The 14,200-nt window shown below is 32.3% G+C and overlaps 1 protein-coding gene across 1 annotated transcript; it reads right to left on the bottom strand.

Moving 5' to 3' along the window:
- Positions 1 to 480: 480 nt before the first annotated feature.
- LOC120261817 (putative cytochrome c oxidase subunit 5b-like) lies at positions 481 to 5,477 on the bottom strand. Its single transcript, XM_039269810.1, has 6 exons — positions 5,197 to 5,477; positions 5,019 to 5,095; positions 4,841 to 4,891; positions 1,522 to 1,588; positions 1,087 to 1,166; positions 481 to 923 (listed from the first exon to the last, which is right to left on the bottom strand). Exons 1-6 carry the CDS (start codon positions 5,360 to 5,362, stop codon positions 861 to 863), a joined length of 504 nt encoding a protein of 167 aa, XP_039125744.1. The 5' UTR covers positions 5,363 to 5,477; the 3' UTR covers positions 481 to 860.
- Between the last annotated feature and the right edge of the window lie 8,723 nt (positions 5,478 to 14,200).

The following is a 14,200-nucleotide window of genomic DNA, read 5'->3' as shown; positions in this document are numbered from 1 at the left end:
AAGATGTTTCCAAACTCAAGAGCCAGAAGGCATGCATGTACTTCTGTTGCTCATTTTCTATTGTCCAATTTACACACTCTAGCCTCTAAGCAATCTTTTTTTGCGATTCTGTGGTGCGTAGAGCAAATGACTAGCATTTTTTTTTCACTACCAGGTTTTTTTCATTGATCTGATTTGTAAGATCTGATTGAATTCTGTCATTTTTTAACGCCAAGAAGCTGCGTGTATATCAAATAAACTACTAGACTTGTTGATAATAGACAATATAACAATCAATTTAATAAAGTTTATTATATGTTATATGTTAAATGCCATGACCTAAAAATGCCTGCAGCTAGAACGCATCATTTCAATGAAACGGATGTTCCAATAACACCATAGTAATGAATTAGCCAATGAAATTCAGCAATAAAAATCATTCTTGATACACCCAAACACTGCACACATTCATAATCATTTTTCCTTCAGAATGCAACCATAGTAATGAATTAGCCAATGAAATTCAGCAATTAAAATCATTCTTGATACATCCAAACACTGCACACATTCATAATCATTTTTCCTTCAGAATGCAATGAGATGCTAGAATTGAAACAGGTTCATTTGGAGCTTGAAAAAGGTCTGTTGAACTGAAAGCAGCCGTAAATTATTTGAAGAATTGTAGTTCGCTAAAAGAATCCAGGTCAAATAGATGACCAACAAGCCATGCGAAAACAAAAAGCCATCACCGACGTCAACTTCGCCGGTCTCATGGATAAAATTTTGAACAAGCGGAAAAGAAAGCTGTTCAAGGTACATATAATATCACAGAAACAGAATCTCTTGCCCAAACTTATTTCCTTTAGAAGCAGCAACATGTCTTAGTGATGATGTTCATCATCACCATGTCCATCAGGAGGGCCTCCCTCACCAATTACCTCAAGCTACAAAACAAAGCAAGGAGATATTTCAGCACACAAATCTAAAATCTAGAACCAAAGAAATACCTTCCTCATTTTAAATCTAGTAGTAAGTTCCTTGTGCTTTTTAGTGTTGCTCATTCGAATCAGAAAGTGTATCTGTTAGCACTAGTCTTTGCATACTTACCACGAAGTACTGGGAGCACACAGGGCACTCATGTGGCTTGTTTTTCTCGAGCCAAAACCAAATAACATCATGTTCATCCTCTGCGTTTCAACCAAGATTTCAAAGTAAAATAGTTGAACCAATATGTGGCCCGACTATACAAAAGAAGTCACAAGTGCATAGAAGAAAAGATTTTGCTGCTGTTACCTCATATAAGTAACAAGGCAAACCACTGCAAACCAAATATCAAAATAATAGGTAAACCAACTACCCAATTCGAGCCAACTCACATTTATGTTAGAAGATTTGCTCTTCATTTATCTCACCCCAGTGGTAAAATCAGGGTATAGCTTGAGGGAAAAAAAAAAAGACTAAAGCTGACACAAAACTTTGTTTCTGGCTACCAAGTATAGGAAAGACAAAACAAACCACAGGAAGACCTGTGAAGGAACTTACCACCTTCGCCTCCAGGGCATCCAACTAATCTCTTGTCATAGTAGGACTGGATGACTGCAGGTGCCTCCTGAAAAAGACAAACCAAAAGAATTCATTATAAACTCCACAGGAAGCCAGATCGCTATAGGCTGTAAAGCAGACCAGATAAATTTTATATCATTCATTCGTGATGGATAAAACAACCGGATAACTGCACATTACTATGCTCTGATTTACTCGAGGCAGTCAAAACCGACTTCGGCTTTTGAACCGGGGAAGACCAAGGGTAAAGAGGTTCGATCAAGGTCGAACTAGTTCAAACAAGATTTTATAGATAAAATAAATAAAAATATAGTATTTAAATAATATGCTAATTTTTAAATCAAATGCACAAAATATATTAACCAAAAGGAGTCCCATCTCATATTTTAAAACAAAGCCTAATAATATCTAAACTAAATCCATATGAAATATTAAACAAAATAAACCTCATAAAAAACATTCTTTAAACATTGAAATTAAATCAACATAAGATATTTAAAATATCCTCACTATAAACTCCTGCTTAAATCCACAAATATTAGATTGGGTTAGAATTTGTTTAAGAATTAGTCTAAAAAAAAACCAGCAACAACAATTTGAGACTTGTTAAAATCATGTGAGCCGAACCTGGGTCAACCAGCCCACGGTTGAACCACCCAGGTCACACAGTTCAATAATGAGTCTCAATCTCCATGGTTTTAGGGGAGAACCAGACCACCCTAGCCTCTATGGTGGTTCAACCAGGTCAGACCAGCTGGACCAGTCAGGTTCTTACAACATAGAATTTATACTACCTTCTTCAAATCATAGGCAAAAAGGATGTCTGCTCTCTGATTGGAGAGGCCATTCTTACAGGAAACAACAAGACATTACTTCACATTAAATTTCATGACAGCTACCAAATTAAATGACGAGATAAAGTTGCCGAAGAAGAAGAAGAAAAAAAAAAACTCGAACACAGAAAGCATCCACAAAAACTCGAGCAATGTAGAAAGGGGAGAACTTAAGCTATGTATAGGGCAAAAGAAATAACCATTAAGTCCAATAAACATAATGCCAAAAACATGAGCTAAAGGTAATGAAAGTACAAAAAGAGATTACCTAATCCTTGTTTTGCTTTTATAAGAATCATGCTATTTTAATAATAATGACACATTTCAGAACACTTAACAATCATAATTTTCAACTAGCTACATTGTCAAGATATTTGGAACTGAGAAAAAAAGGAACAAGAATGTTGGGTCGCAAAAGCACGTAAATATACTATAGCAGAGAAAATGACTACTATAATCATGTATGCCCTTATTATAAGTGTCAACTGCTTGTTTAAACAGAAAAGAATAGAGGCTATCTTGTATATAATACAAAAACTTTGAACCTTTAGTGAATATATTCCTAAGCCTCACAACCTTGGACTAAATGAATAGAATAATGATTTATGCTACTCTTCTTCTTCTTTCCTTTTTTTTCAATAATATTAAAGCTTTTATGATATCCCTAAAATACTCCATTGACTAACACCTTTGTTCTTGATTCTCTCAACCTTTCACTCTCCCTTTTACCCAGCAATGTGAACTAGGGTTTATGTTAAAAAATCCTAGAAATCTATTTGCAAAAATTTCTAACTAGTACACAAAAGACTTATGGGTTTACAAGCAAAACCTTCATGACTGAATTTTAGTTTTTCTTCATAACTTAGAAATTATATTAAAATATATTTTTTTTCTTCTGTTAACCTAATTTGTCATTGCAAAGGTATTCTACGCAATAGTTTATAAATTTAGGAGCTTATATGTAAAAATTCGAACCTAGATTTTCACCATTTCATGTAATTTTTTTAATGATCTTTGACCAATAACCTATGTTTTTTTCTCACTAACTTATGAATCTTTTAATAAATTAGAGGATTTTATGAAAAAATCCAATAAGTAGAGACCGTTTTATACTACTTTCAGAATCTTGGGGGCATCCATGCAAAATTAATCAAGGTTTATAAAACTTATAAAATTTTTATTATATTGGGAACTAATGTAAAAAATGAATAATTATGATTTTCCAGGCAAATTAGGTGAATTCAAACCAAGGTTACTTTTTAACATTTAACATACAGAATTATTAATTAGTTCTTCTGCACAAAGGGCGAGCGGCTCAGAGATACATGGGAATGATAGAATTTTTCATTGTATACCGCATAACTAGTTTTTACTGGGAAAATAAACAATTAACCCTTTCATCAGGAGCATACAAGATAAAATCCTATAAACAATAACAAAGACAGTAATTCCAACAATCAGGCATTTAGATATTTAGACTTCCCTTTGACATCTAACTATTCCCAAATCCCCAATTTTGATCTCATCATCTAAAGTCGTAAAGGAACTATATCAATAATTAATTATTTGGCTATGAGTGAATAATGTACATACAATTTCATAGTATATATTCAAGTTTCAATATTTTTTGTAAATCAAGTGTTGTACAATCACGTCCAAACAGTTTTCATTTAAATATTAAATGTGACTTATTTATGTGTTATTTGTTGTGTTGTGTGAACCATAACAATGGCATATTTGTGTTCGCGTTTAGTTAATTATGTTGTGTTTGTGTCATGCAGGGTTTACTAACATAAAAGGGTTGACACAAACCAATTACAACCTGCCAACCAGAATTGCTACTACTGATGATTACATCAAGAGACATAAGTTTGTATAGTTGTACCATCACAAAAGTTAATGAACCCTGTATGTTAATAGTGATATCACAGACAGTAAGAAAGAATTAAGAACATATTCATAGTATTTTCCAAAAACATATGAACTGTGAATTAAAGGCATAATTGCATTTTTTTTTTTAGAAGTCTTCAAAATATCAAAGCCATCAAATCACACAAAATTAGACTCGTAAAAGACAAAATCAACCAAGCAAATAAATCCTTCAACCAGGTGAACCAGAATAGGACCAGAAGAAAAACAGATAACAACAGATGATGAAGATAGAGCAACCACAACCAGAGTGTTCATGACACCTCTAGGCCAATCAGATCTAATCACAACAAGACAAGATAGAATCAAACCAGACCTAACAAAATCAAAATATGCAAGAACGAAGACCAGAAGCATTCAATTAAAAAAACGCCACTCTGATTTCAATGGAATAACAAAACAACCGGAACCTCAAGGATCAGATCCATTAATGCCGGCAAATGAGCAAGAGATCATCACACCAGAAACGTTCACCAGAACATTGAAGGCTATCTACATTTCAATCGAAATACAGAACACAGAGAAAACTCACTAACCTTGGTTCCAAATGGCCCAACAGGAGCATCCATATCAAAACGTTTCTTTCCCTGCAACCAAACCAGACAATAAGTGGATAGCTCAGCGAGTTTTTTCTTAAGCTCATTCCAAGAATGAAGGCAATCATCCCCAAATCCAAATAATCCAAAAAAATCAAAATCCTAAATCAGCACGCACCTGGAGCTCGGCCTCAATCTCTTCACGCTCATGCCCAGTGGCGATCGGCATCACGTCCTCCACCCGCTTCGGCTTATCTACAGAAATCATCCCCAGATCGAGCACCAAACATCCATCACAAGACCTACAACCCTAAAAAATTCAAAAAGGAAGCAACGAGATTGGAAGGAAACAATACCCGATTCGGTGGAGAAGAGATGGGAGGTGGTGTGGAACAGCGAGGGGGACGAGGCGAGGGCGGGGAGTGGGCTTCTCAGGGCGTAACCGGAGGGGAGCTGAACAGCGGATCGACGCCATGGGGCGGCGGCGAGGGTATGGAGCTGCGAAGAGGCTCTCCTCCACATCGTCCTCAAGCTCTAGGGTTTATAGTGTGAATCCTTCAGGTCGCCGCCTCTTCGATACTTTCTCTCTCTTTTCACTACGAACTGAAGATGAAATGTTTCGGATCTTGAGAGAAGTCCGCAGCCATGCACAGGCCAATGGAGGTCTAGGCGCGTGATGATCACGTGCCCTATGACTCCTGCCTCGTGATTCGTGGCTTAGGTAAAAAATGGATGGCTGTGATTAGAAGGAGATCATTTTAGCCTGGCCTGGGTTTATTCCCACCGTCAATTTTCAATTCTATGGTTGAGATCAACTCAGGGTTAATTTTTGGATATCCAACAGTTAAAATTTTCTTTTGAAATTATATAAGTTGCAAAACTATAGTGACTTTATTGTTTATGCCATTCTATTGCTGCCCAAGTTCATCCTTTCCTAAGTTGCTAGAAAGTTAGCATATTTGTTGCATTTTCAAAGGATTTGCCTAATTCTCTTTGATCTAACCTCCTTTCACTAATGACATTGCATCATTTACTATGATGGATTAAGGATTACAATATTCTATATATTTTGTTAAAAACTGAACCATCATTTCTACATTTAATTCAAAGAACCAAGGCATAGCCTAGTGATTTTTACCTTTACTTATGTTTAGGAGGTCTCGTGTTCAAAACCTCTCAAACACAATGCAAAAAATAAAAAAGTGCTTGTCGCCAATTTGTAAAAGTCGTTCAAAAATACACTTTGTTAATTTTTATTTTGAAATAATCTTCATAATTAACTTTTCTTTGTGTTTTTCTGAGAAGTCTTAATTTTAATAAAAATTGGACTTATCAATATAAAATAAAAATGGCAAACTTATATTTTAAAAATATATATATATATATATTGATATAGGGAAATATATCTTCACACTTGGTTGAATTTGTGCACATGATCCTAAATTTCACCAAATACAATATTTATGCATTTAGTGGCCCTAAAACTGCCATGAAATATTGTAATTCACGCAATTAAAAAAAAATTATTGCTCTTGAATTTCGTGGCAATTTTGTTATAACCTCCGATAAATGTATGATTTCATGACAGTTTTGCAGATTTTCACTTCTTTTTATTTTATTCTATATTAATGTTATTTTTTCTTTCTTTTATATCAAGATTAGTCTCATTAATTTGAACGAAATTAATAATATCATTATACATTAATTAATCCCTCATTAATTAGTAGTCTAACTTGATATTTCCACACCCTTTAAAAAAAAACAATTTATATGTGATTATCATTTGTAATCTAAGTTTTTATTTAAATTTGAAACTCTTGGAATTTATTTAAAAAAACTAGTAGAAATTAGGTAAAATATCAAGTAATGTAAGTGAAATATTGTTTTTGTCCAACCAAATATTTTAACAAACAACCCCCATTATTTTTCAAACAACGTTTTATTTACCCTTTTATGATAACATATATATATATATATATATATATATATATATATATATATATCATATTTTTGTCCTTATTTTTATTACCTTACATTTCATTTTTTTAAATAAATTGAAATATCTATGTTAGTATTTGTAAATCTCTTTATGAAAAAAAAATTATTTAGATTATCAAATCTGCATTAATTCCCATTACATTTGTCATATAACAATTTACCATTTATTTTTTAAATTCTTAATCTTTAATGGTCTACTATCATATATTTTTTTTGTTGGGGTTAAGTTGAACTCAAAATAGAAAAATTAAAAATTAATTAGACTTATTTATTCAAATAAGACTTAATGAAAAAATTTGATAAATATTAAATTAAAATCTTAAAATTTCTAAATTAATAACACAAGCTCAAAATTGATTCCCAAATTGTCCCCAAATTTAGACTCAGGTTTATTGAATTCTTTGTACCAACATATATATATATATATATATAATAAGATTACTACTATCATGCGTGAGATTTTATAGTACGAATTTGTTAATATATTTTTGGGTAAAAGATTTAAACATCCTTAAAATTTCAGACGCTCTGGTAGCTATATATATATATATATATATTTATCTTATTCATGACATTAATTTCTCTATTTATATAATATATCTATTGTGTATGATTTAGATGTTTGGAGGCTATGCCAAAACCTCTGTCTATATACAGTCTCATTTATGTCAAAATTGTTTATATAATGGTTTATTTTTATAATTTCTTTTGCTTGAATAATTAGAGGTTTGGAGGGAGGATCAAAGGGACATAATTGGAGAAGAGACAAAAACTCATCACACTTATCATTGAGCTTGATTTTGCCATTGTTTTGTAAGAATGAGAATCTTATGATTGAGACTTGTTTAAGCCAAGAAGATTGAAATGTTATTATTTGATTATTGATTAACTTTTTTAGTTTTTTCCTTATGGCTTGAAGGTTTGGGCTAAGAATAACTTTAATTACAATGAAATTGATCTTATTTAATTTGTTATTGTTCATTAGCTTTACATTGCATGAGTGCTAGTTCTTGTTTTTAACTTTAATTAATTTGAATCCCAAGTTGTAGAGTTATGTATTTAGCCTTACATTGTATAACTTGTCCCTATATTATGAATTTATGTTAAGTTTTTTTTCTCTTGCAGACATCGAGGACTTACATGTGGTCATTTGACAACTATGACCTGTTGAAAGGGTATAAAATTATATTATTTTGCTAATGTCTGTCATGCAAATTTAGTGTACAATTTATTTGAGAACTATGCAATACTTTGTTGAATGGAATTGTTTGTTGAATATTTGTAAATAATGTTTAACATTTATTTGAGAACAAGTGTACAATATTTTGTTGAATGTTTTGTTGATGCTCTTTTTACAAACCCCATTATGCTTGTTATGCAATATTTTGTTCAATGTTTGTAAACAATGTTTGTAGAAAATTTTTTGTTGAATTTTTGTAAATATTATTTGAGAACAAGTGTATAATTTATTTCATTTGTTATACTTTAAAAGATTAAACAAATTTGTTAATAAAGCTTTATTTTAATTATTCTTGCATGATTAATAAAAAATTTTATTATTTTTTATATACGATAGTTGAAAATTTAGATTATTTTGAAATGTTATAAAAAAACCAAGTAAGCATTTAAAAAAAATCGCTCACTTGCATCTCACAATGGTTTTCCAAGCGTCACGAAATGGTTTTTAAAAATAATATAAAATTAATAAAACATTTCATGACGGTTATGAAAAAAGTCATGAAATGTTCCCTAGTACATTCAGGGCAATTATAAAACTACCGCGAGATGCACAACCATTGTAATTTGTGGCAGTTATAAAATCCCCACAAAATGAAGAGAGGTTGCATTTTGCTACGGTTTTATAATTGTCAAGAAATGCAACCTCGTCAAACAACCTATGCCATTTTGCGACGATTGTACAACAATCACGAAATGAAGAACGTATTTAGCGGTGATGATTCAAAACAGCTACAAAATGCTTCGTGATGCCAATATTGGTGACAGTTTATAAACTGCCTCAGAAGTGATTTCAAGACAGTTAAAAGCACCATGAAATGCATGTTTTCTTGTAGTGCCAATGAGGCACATGTCAAAAGAAGAAAATGATCTAAATAAATGAAAAAAGTGAATCTTCAGTAAGATCTTTCCAATCTTGTGAACTAATTACCGGAGAAGCATGACCATCTTAAAAGCACTACTATTTGACCCATTGATTAAATTTTTTTCTTAATCTGGTCCAAAGAGAGATAGGTTCTTGAGTTAACAACTATTATTTATCTTTCTTTTTTATTCTTTATATATATATATATTAGTTTTTATAAATTCAAGTAATATTTTTAAAAGATTGCAAGGGTTGTTTTTCATTTACAAATTTGATAATGGTTGTTTAAATATTTTCCATTAAAAATTTTAAATTAATAGAAAGGGTTTTCTACATAATCATTTTCCCCTCTTAAAGTATTACATTGGATATGTATTACATAACATTAAGATTAATTAATGAGAAGGGACTTATTGTCAAGTGGACAAATTCACAAAGCTATTAAAATTAATGGAAGAATTGAAACAACTTTTGGGAGTGTTTGTTAAGATATATCTAAGGTAGTCAGACCTAGCCAAACCTATGGATTAGGGGTCGATGGGTTCGATCTAGTTGAACTGGGGTTGATTCGAGTTAATAATAAAATATTAAAACATATATAATAATAATAATTAATAATGATAAAAAATAATATAACTTATATTTTAATAATTAAAAAACACAATTAATTTAATATGAGATTTAAAATTCCAATTTTATATATTTTCTTTTAATTAAAATATCTATAAGATGTATTTAATATTTAAAATTTTAGTTTTATTATATACTATCATTTATCATTGATTTTAAAAAATATAAAATATTAAAAAAATATGTCTCCTTAGGGTTACATAGGGCTCATAAAAACAAAAACAAAAACTAAAAAACCGCATGCTCTCTTTCTCACTTTCTCGTCTTCTCCTTGACTTACTCTCTCTTTTTCCTCTCCTCCCTGACTTCCTCTCTCTCTCAGCTACCCTCTCTCTCGTCTTCTCCCTGACTTCCTCTCTTTTTTTTTTGAAAAATTTATTTTTTTCAACCCGTTAATCTGACCGGGTCAATTGGTCAAGTCACCTGGTTTTTGACCGATTTGCTTCAAAGGCAAGTTAATGGGTGTAGCTGGACTAGCCTCATGGCCGGTTCTAGATTTTTTCGGTCGAACATACCCAACCTATAGGGTTTAACAATATTGGATATATCTCTAATAAGTGCTTGTGCATATATATTTTATTGTGTATTTTACATGCATTGAACATCATTTTTATCAGATTTTATGTTTCATAGAGTGTATTTGGTGTTCTTTTATGCAAACAGGGTAGTGAAGGCATGTAGGAACAAAAGAAAACAAAGATAAGGTATGGAGGCACATTTTGAGAGTCTTTTGCACAACGTATGATCAAGGCATGAGATGGGTTCACATACAAGGTTGTGTGTGCCAACTTTCGAGGATTTTTGAGTCATTTCATGAGACGGAAAGGCACAAAGGTAGTCACACACTCATGTTCCAGTTAATGTAAAGATTTCAGAAGAACTTTCAACATTTTCACTGAACAGAAGGCCACATGACCTATCACGTGGGTGTGTGCTTGACCATATGGCCTCAAGAAAGAAGGTTTCGGCAAGTTACTGATCATGTGTTACTACAACCCAACCTATAGGGTTTAACAATATTGGATATATCTCTAATAAGTGCTTGTGCATATATATTTTATTGTGTATTTTACATGCATTGAACATCATTTTTATCAGATTTTATGGTTCATAGAGTGTATTTGCTGTTCTTTTATGCAAACAGGGTAGTGAAGGCATGTAGGAACAAAAGAAAACAAAGATAAGGTATGGAGGCACATTTTGAGAGTCTTTTGCGCAACGTATGATCAAGGCATGAGATGGGTTCACATACAAGGTTGTGTGTGCCAACTTTTGAGGATTTTTGAGTCATTTCATGAGACGGAAGGGCACAAAGGTAGTCACACACTCATGTTCTAGTTAATGTAAAGATTTCAGAAGAACTTTCAACATTTTCACTGAACAGAAGGCCACATGACATATCACGTGGGTGTGTGCTTGACCATATGGCCTCAAGAAAGAAGGTTTCGGCAAGTTACTGATCATGTGTTACTACAACAAAGTCACTATGTACATGTACTATAGTATGTTATTGTACACGGCCGTGTTGGTGGGCATGTGAAATTGAGATTCCAAATTATAAAAGGCCGCCTTGATCAGTTTTCATCTATCCTTTTTGCCTATCTTTTGGAGAAAGGTCGGCTAAGGCTTGGAGGAGGTCTTTGCCCATCAAAGGAGTGCTTTTACACCGACCTTCATCTAATCCTTCCAAGAACTATTGGAGGAGCGGCTGACAACATCGATTCAGAGGAGTGTGCCCTACGCTTGATGGAGGGATCCTTGGAGAAGAAGGAGCAACCCTTGGAGACCTTCAACATAGATCAAAAGGGGGTTATTCTTATGGATTGCACTTGTTTTCATTTATATTTTGATTTGACATTATATTGCTCCATGGAGAGCTAAACCCCCTAATGGGTACTTGGACACGTAAATCCTAGGATTCAATATTTCATCAATTTTTATTGTGTTTCTGTTAATTAAGAATTTACCTTGAGTTTCAATCTTGTATGCTTGTTGATTGGCTTTCCCTTAAAGGGACAATAGGGTTTAGAGCTAAACCAAATCATTTTAGTGACAAGTGATCATCACTGCTAGGATTAGATTTACCAAGATTGAAGAGGGTTAAGACGGTGAGTTAAGAGGTAGCGGAGCATCCCCTTTCCCCTCTGGTTTGATTTACTCGGCCTCCATTTTTCAAGAGCTACTAGCAATCGTATATGGTTTGAGATGTTGAGAACAACCTTTCCTACTAGGACCTCATATGGGATTAGGAATCTTCTTCCTGGACCAAAAGGTTTGATCTACTTCTAAGAATAGAGTTTATCACTTGGGATCCCTAGAACTTTCAAGCAGTTATATGTGGTGTGAGGTGTCAAATTATTTCTCCACCGGGACCTCATAGAGGACTAGTCACCAGTTGGCCTATGTTAGGAATAAGTGTGCTTTTTGGATTCCCACGACTCAATTGTTTTCAATTATTGAGGCACAATATTAGTTTTTCACTTAACTAAGAATCATAAGGGGAGCATTGTCTGGGTACTCCATCTTTCATTGATTGGTTTCTCTAATTTGCCTATTGCTTGTTTACTTCTTCTTGTACTTTGGTAGCAACTTGATCACATTTCACCCATTAATTTGATTTGGCTAATTAACGAGGGTTTAGTTGTTGCTAATTTCATATTCCCTATGGATTCTACTACCCAACCCAGTGGATATATTATATTACTTGAGTGACATGTGCACTTGCGGACACATGCAAGAGGTGTGCCAATCTCTAAGTACATAAGATTTACAATTACAATATAATTACAAATACTAGTATTTCTAAATAAAATATAATTTAAATTTGGTATTTAGTTGGATGCCATTGAAATATAGATGGTAGAATTTATAACATGGTTGAAGGGATTGGAAAAACTAGATTATAAAAACAAATCTTTAATGGGATATATTTGAGAGTAATGCTTAGAAAAGAGTTGCCGGTTATGGCTTATTTCATGACCTTTTCTTTCATTTTTTTTTAAATTAGTCTTATTCCATTTTTATTATTTTAATCATTATTTTTATTAGGTAAATTATTATTTTATTTTTTTAATTTAGTGAATCATTTTAATTATTTTTAATTAATATGCCAATGAAATCTCCCAAAAAAGACAACATACAAATTTAAGAAATGGCATAATAATAATAAATCCAATTTAGAAAACAATTCAATGTCAATATCTTTAGATTTCTAATTGCAACAAAATTAAACTTTTTTCACTAAAATATGAGAGGCAAGTCTTTTTAAAACTAAATTCAATTACTGAGATCTAGCTATCATGACTCTTTCGTTTTTTTTTTCCTTTATTTTTCAATAAAATACAACGCAAAGTGAAATGTGGGAAGCACACCTTACCCAAAAAAATATACAAATTTATTTTCACTTATTTTTGCCCATATATAGAATTCTTCTTATGAATTTCATGACAAGATTATACACAAGAAAAGGTATAGTTCTTTAAATAAAAAAGAAAAAAATAACCTATAAATTAGAATTAATTATTGAAAATAAACCCACTTAAACAAAATCATACTCCTTTCCTATCTTCAGCACACCTGCTTTATAACCTTATATATTTTCACTAACTTCATATGTAATAATAACTTCTTTGTTCTTCCACTTTTGACATTCAAACTCAATCAAATCCTGCTAAAATTGTCATGTCCCGTCGCATGCATCAAGCATATGGTATCTATCCTGTTACCCCAAAGTAGGTGATAGCCATATCCAGTTAACTCCAACACACTACAAGTAGGGTTGCAATCGAGTTGAGTTGTTGTGCTTTGTTATGTTTAAGTTTGACTGAGTACTATTTGAATCGAGTTGGAGCTCGAGCCTAGCTTATTTTAAGCATCTTTTGTTAAGCCCGAGCTCAGCTCGCTAAAAAAAAATATAAAGCTTGAGCTCTACTATATCGGGTAGCTACAATATAATGTCTACTGTAATATATGTACAATATATGTACTATAGTATTTTTAAATCATTATAACATAACTACAGTATGATTTAAAAAATATTTAATTTGCTACACTATCAAATGATACAATACTAAGCTTTTCACGAGCTTTATCGAGCCGAGCAGTGTAAGGCTGAGCTTGGCTAGATTATCTACTTGAGCTTGAATGTCAAGCTCGAGCTTGGTTTGGTTGCTTAATAAACGAGCTTTTTTTGAGTCGAGTCTCGACCAGCTCGAGAGCGGCTTGGTTTGTTTGCAACCCTAATCACAAGGCTTATTAGTACTTTACTTTCCAATATTTTAAAAAAATATTCAAAATTTACTTGGAAAACAAATATGAAAAGAGTGGACAAGTAACATAGTTATTTAGTGAGGAGTTAAGAAAACATTGGAAAATAAGTAAAAGGGTATGAGTAGTTAAAAGGTCTAAAATACAATTTCAAAATCCTAAACTCCAGATTAAATACATTACACATAGTTGTCCATTAAATTAAGTTCAAAACATAGTGAAGATATGACAAAATAATGACAATGTGTAAAGCATAGAAAATGAAACACAACTACAAAATTTAATAAATAAACTCGAGCTAGGCTTAAATAATGAAAATTTAGTTATTGGACCTGTTAAGAAACCATCACGAATTTGTTAAAGTT

Source organism: Dioscorea cayenensis, chromosome 5 (genome assembly GCF_009730915.1).
Source record: "Dioscorea cayenensis subsp. rotundata cultivar TDr96_F1 chromosome 5, TDr96_F1_v2_PseudoChromosome.rev07_lg8_w22 25.fasta, whole genome shotgun sequence".
Taxonomy (NCBI): domain Eukaryota; kingdom Viridiplantae; phylum Streptophyta; class Magnoliopsida; order Dioscoreales; family Dioscoreaceae; genus Dioscorea; species Dioscorea cayenensis.
This window is presented reverse-complemented; position numbering and strand designations above follow the sequence as displayed.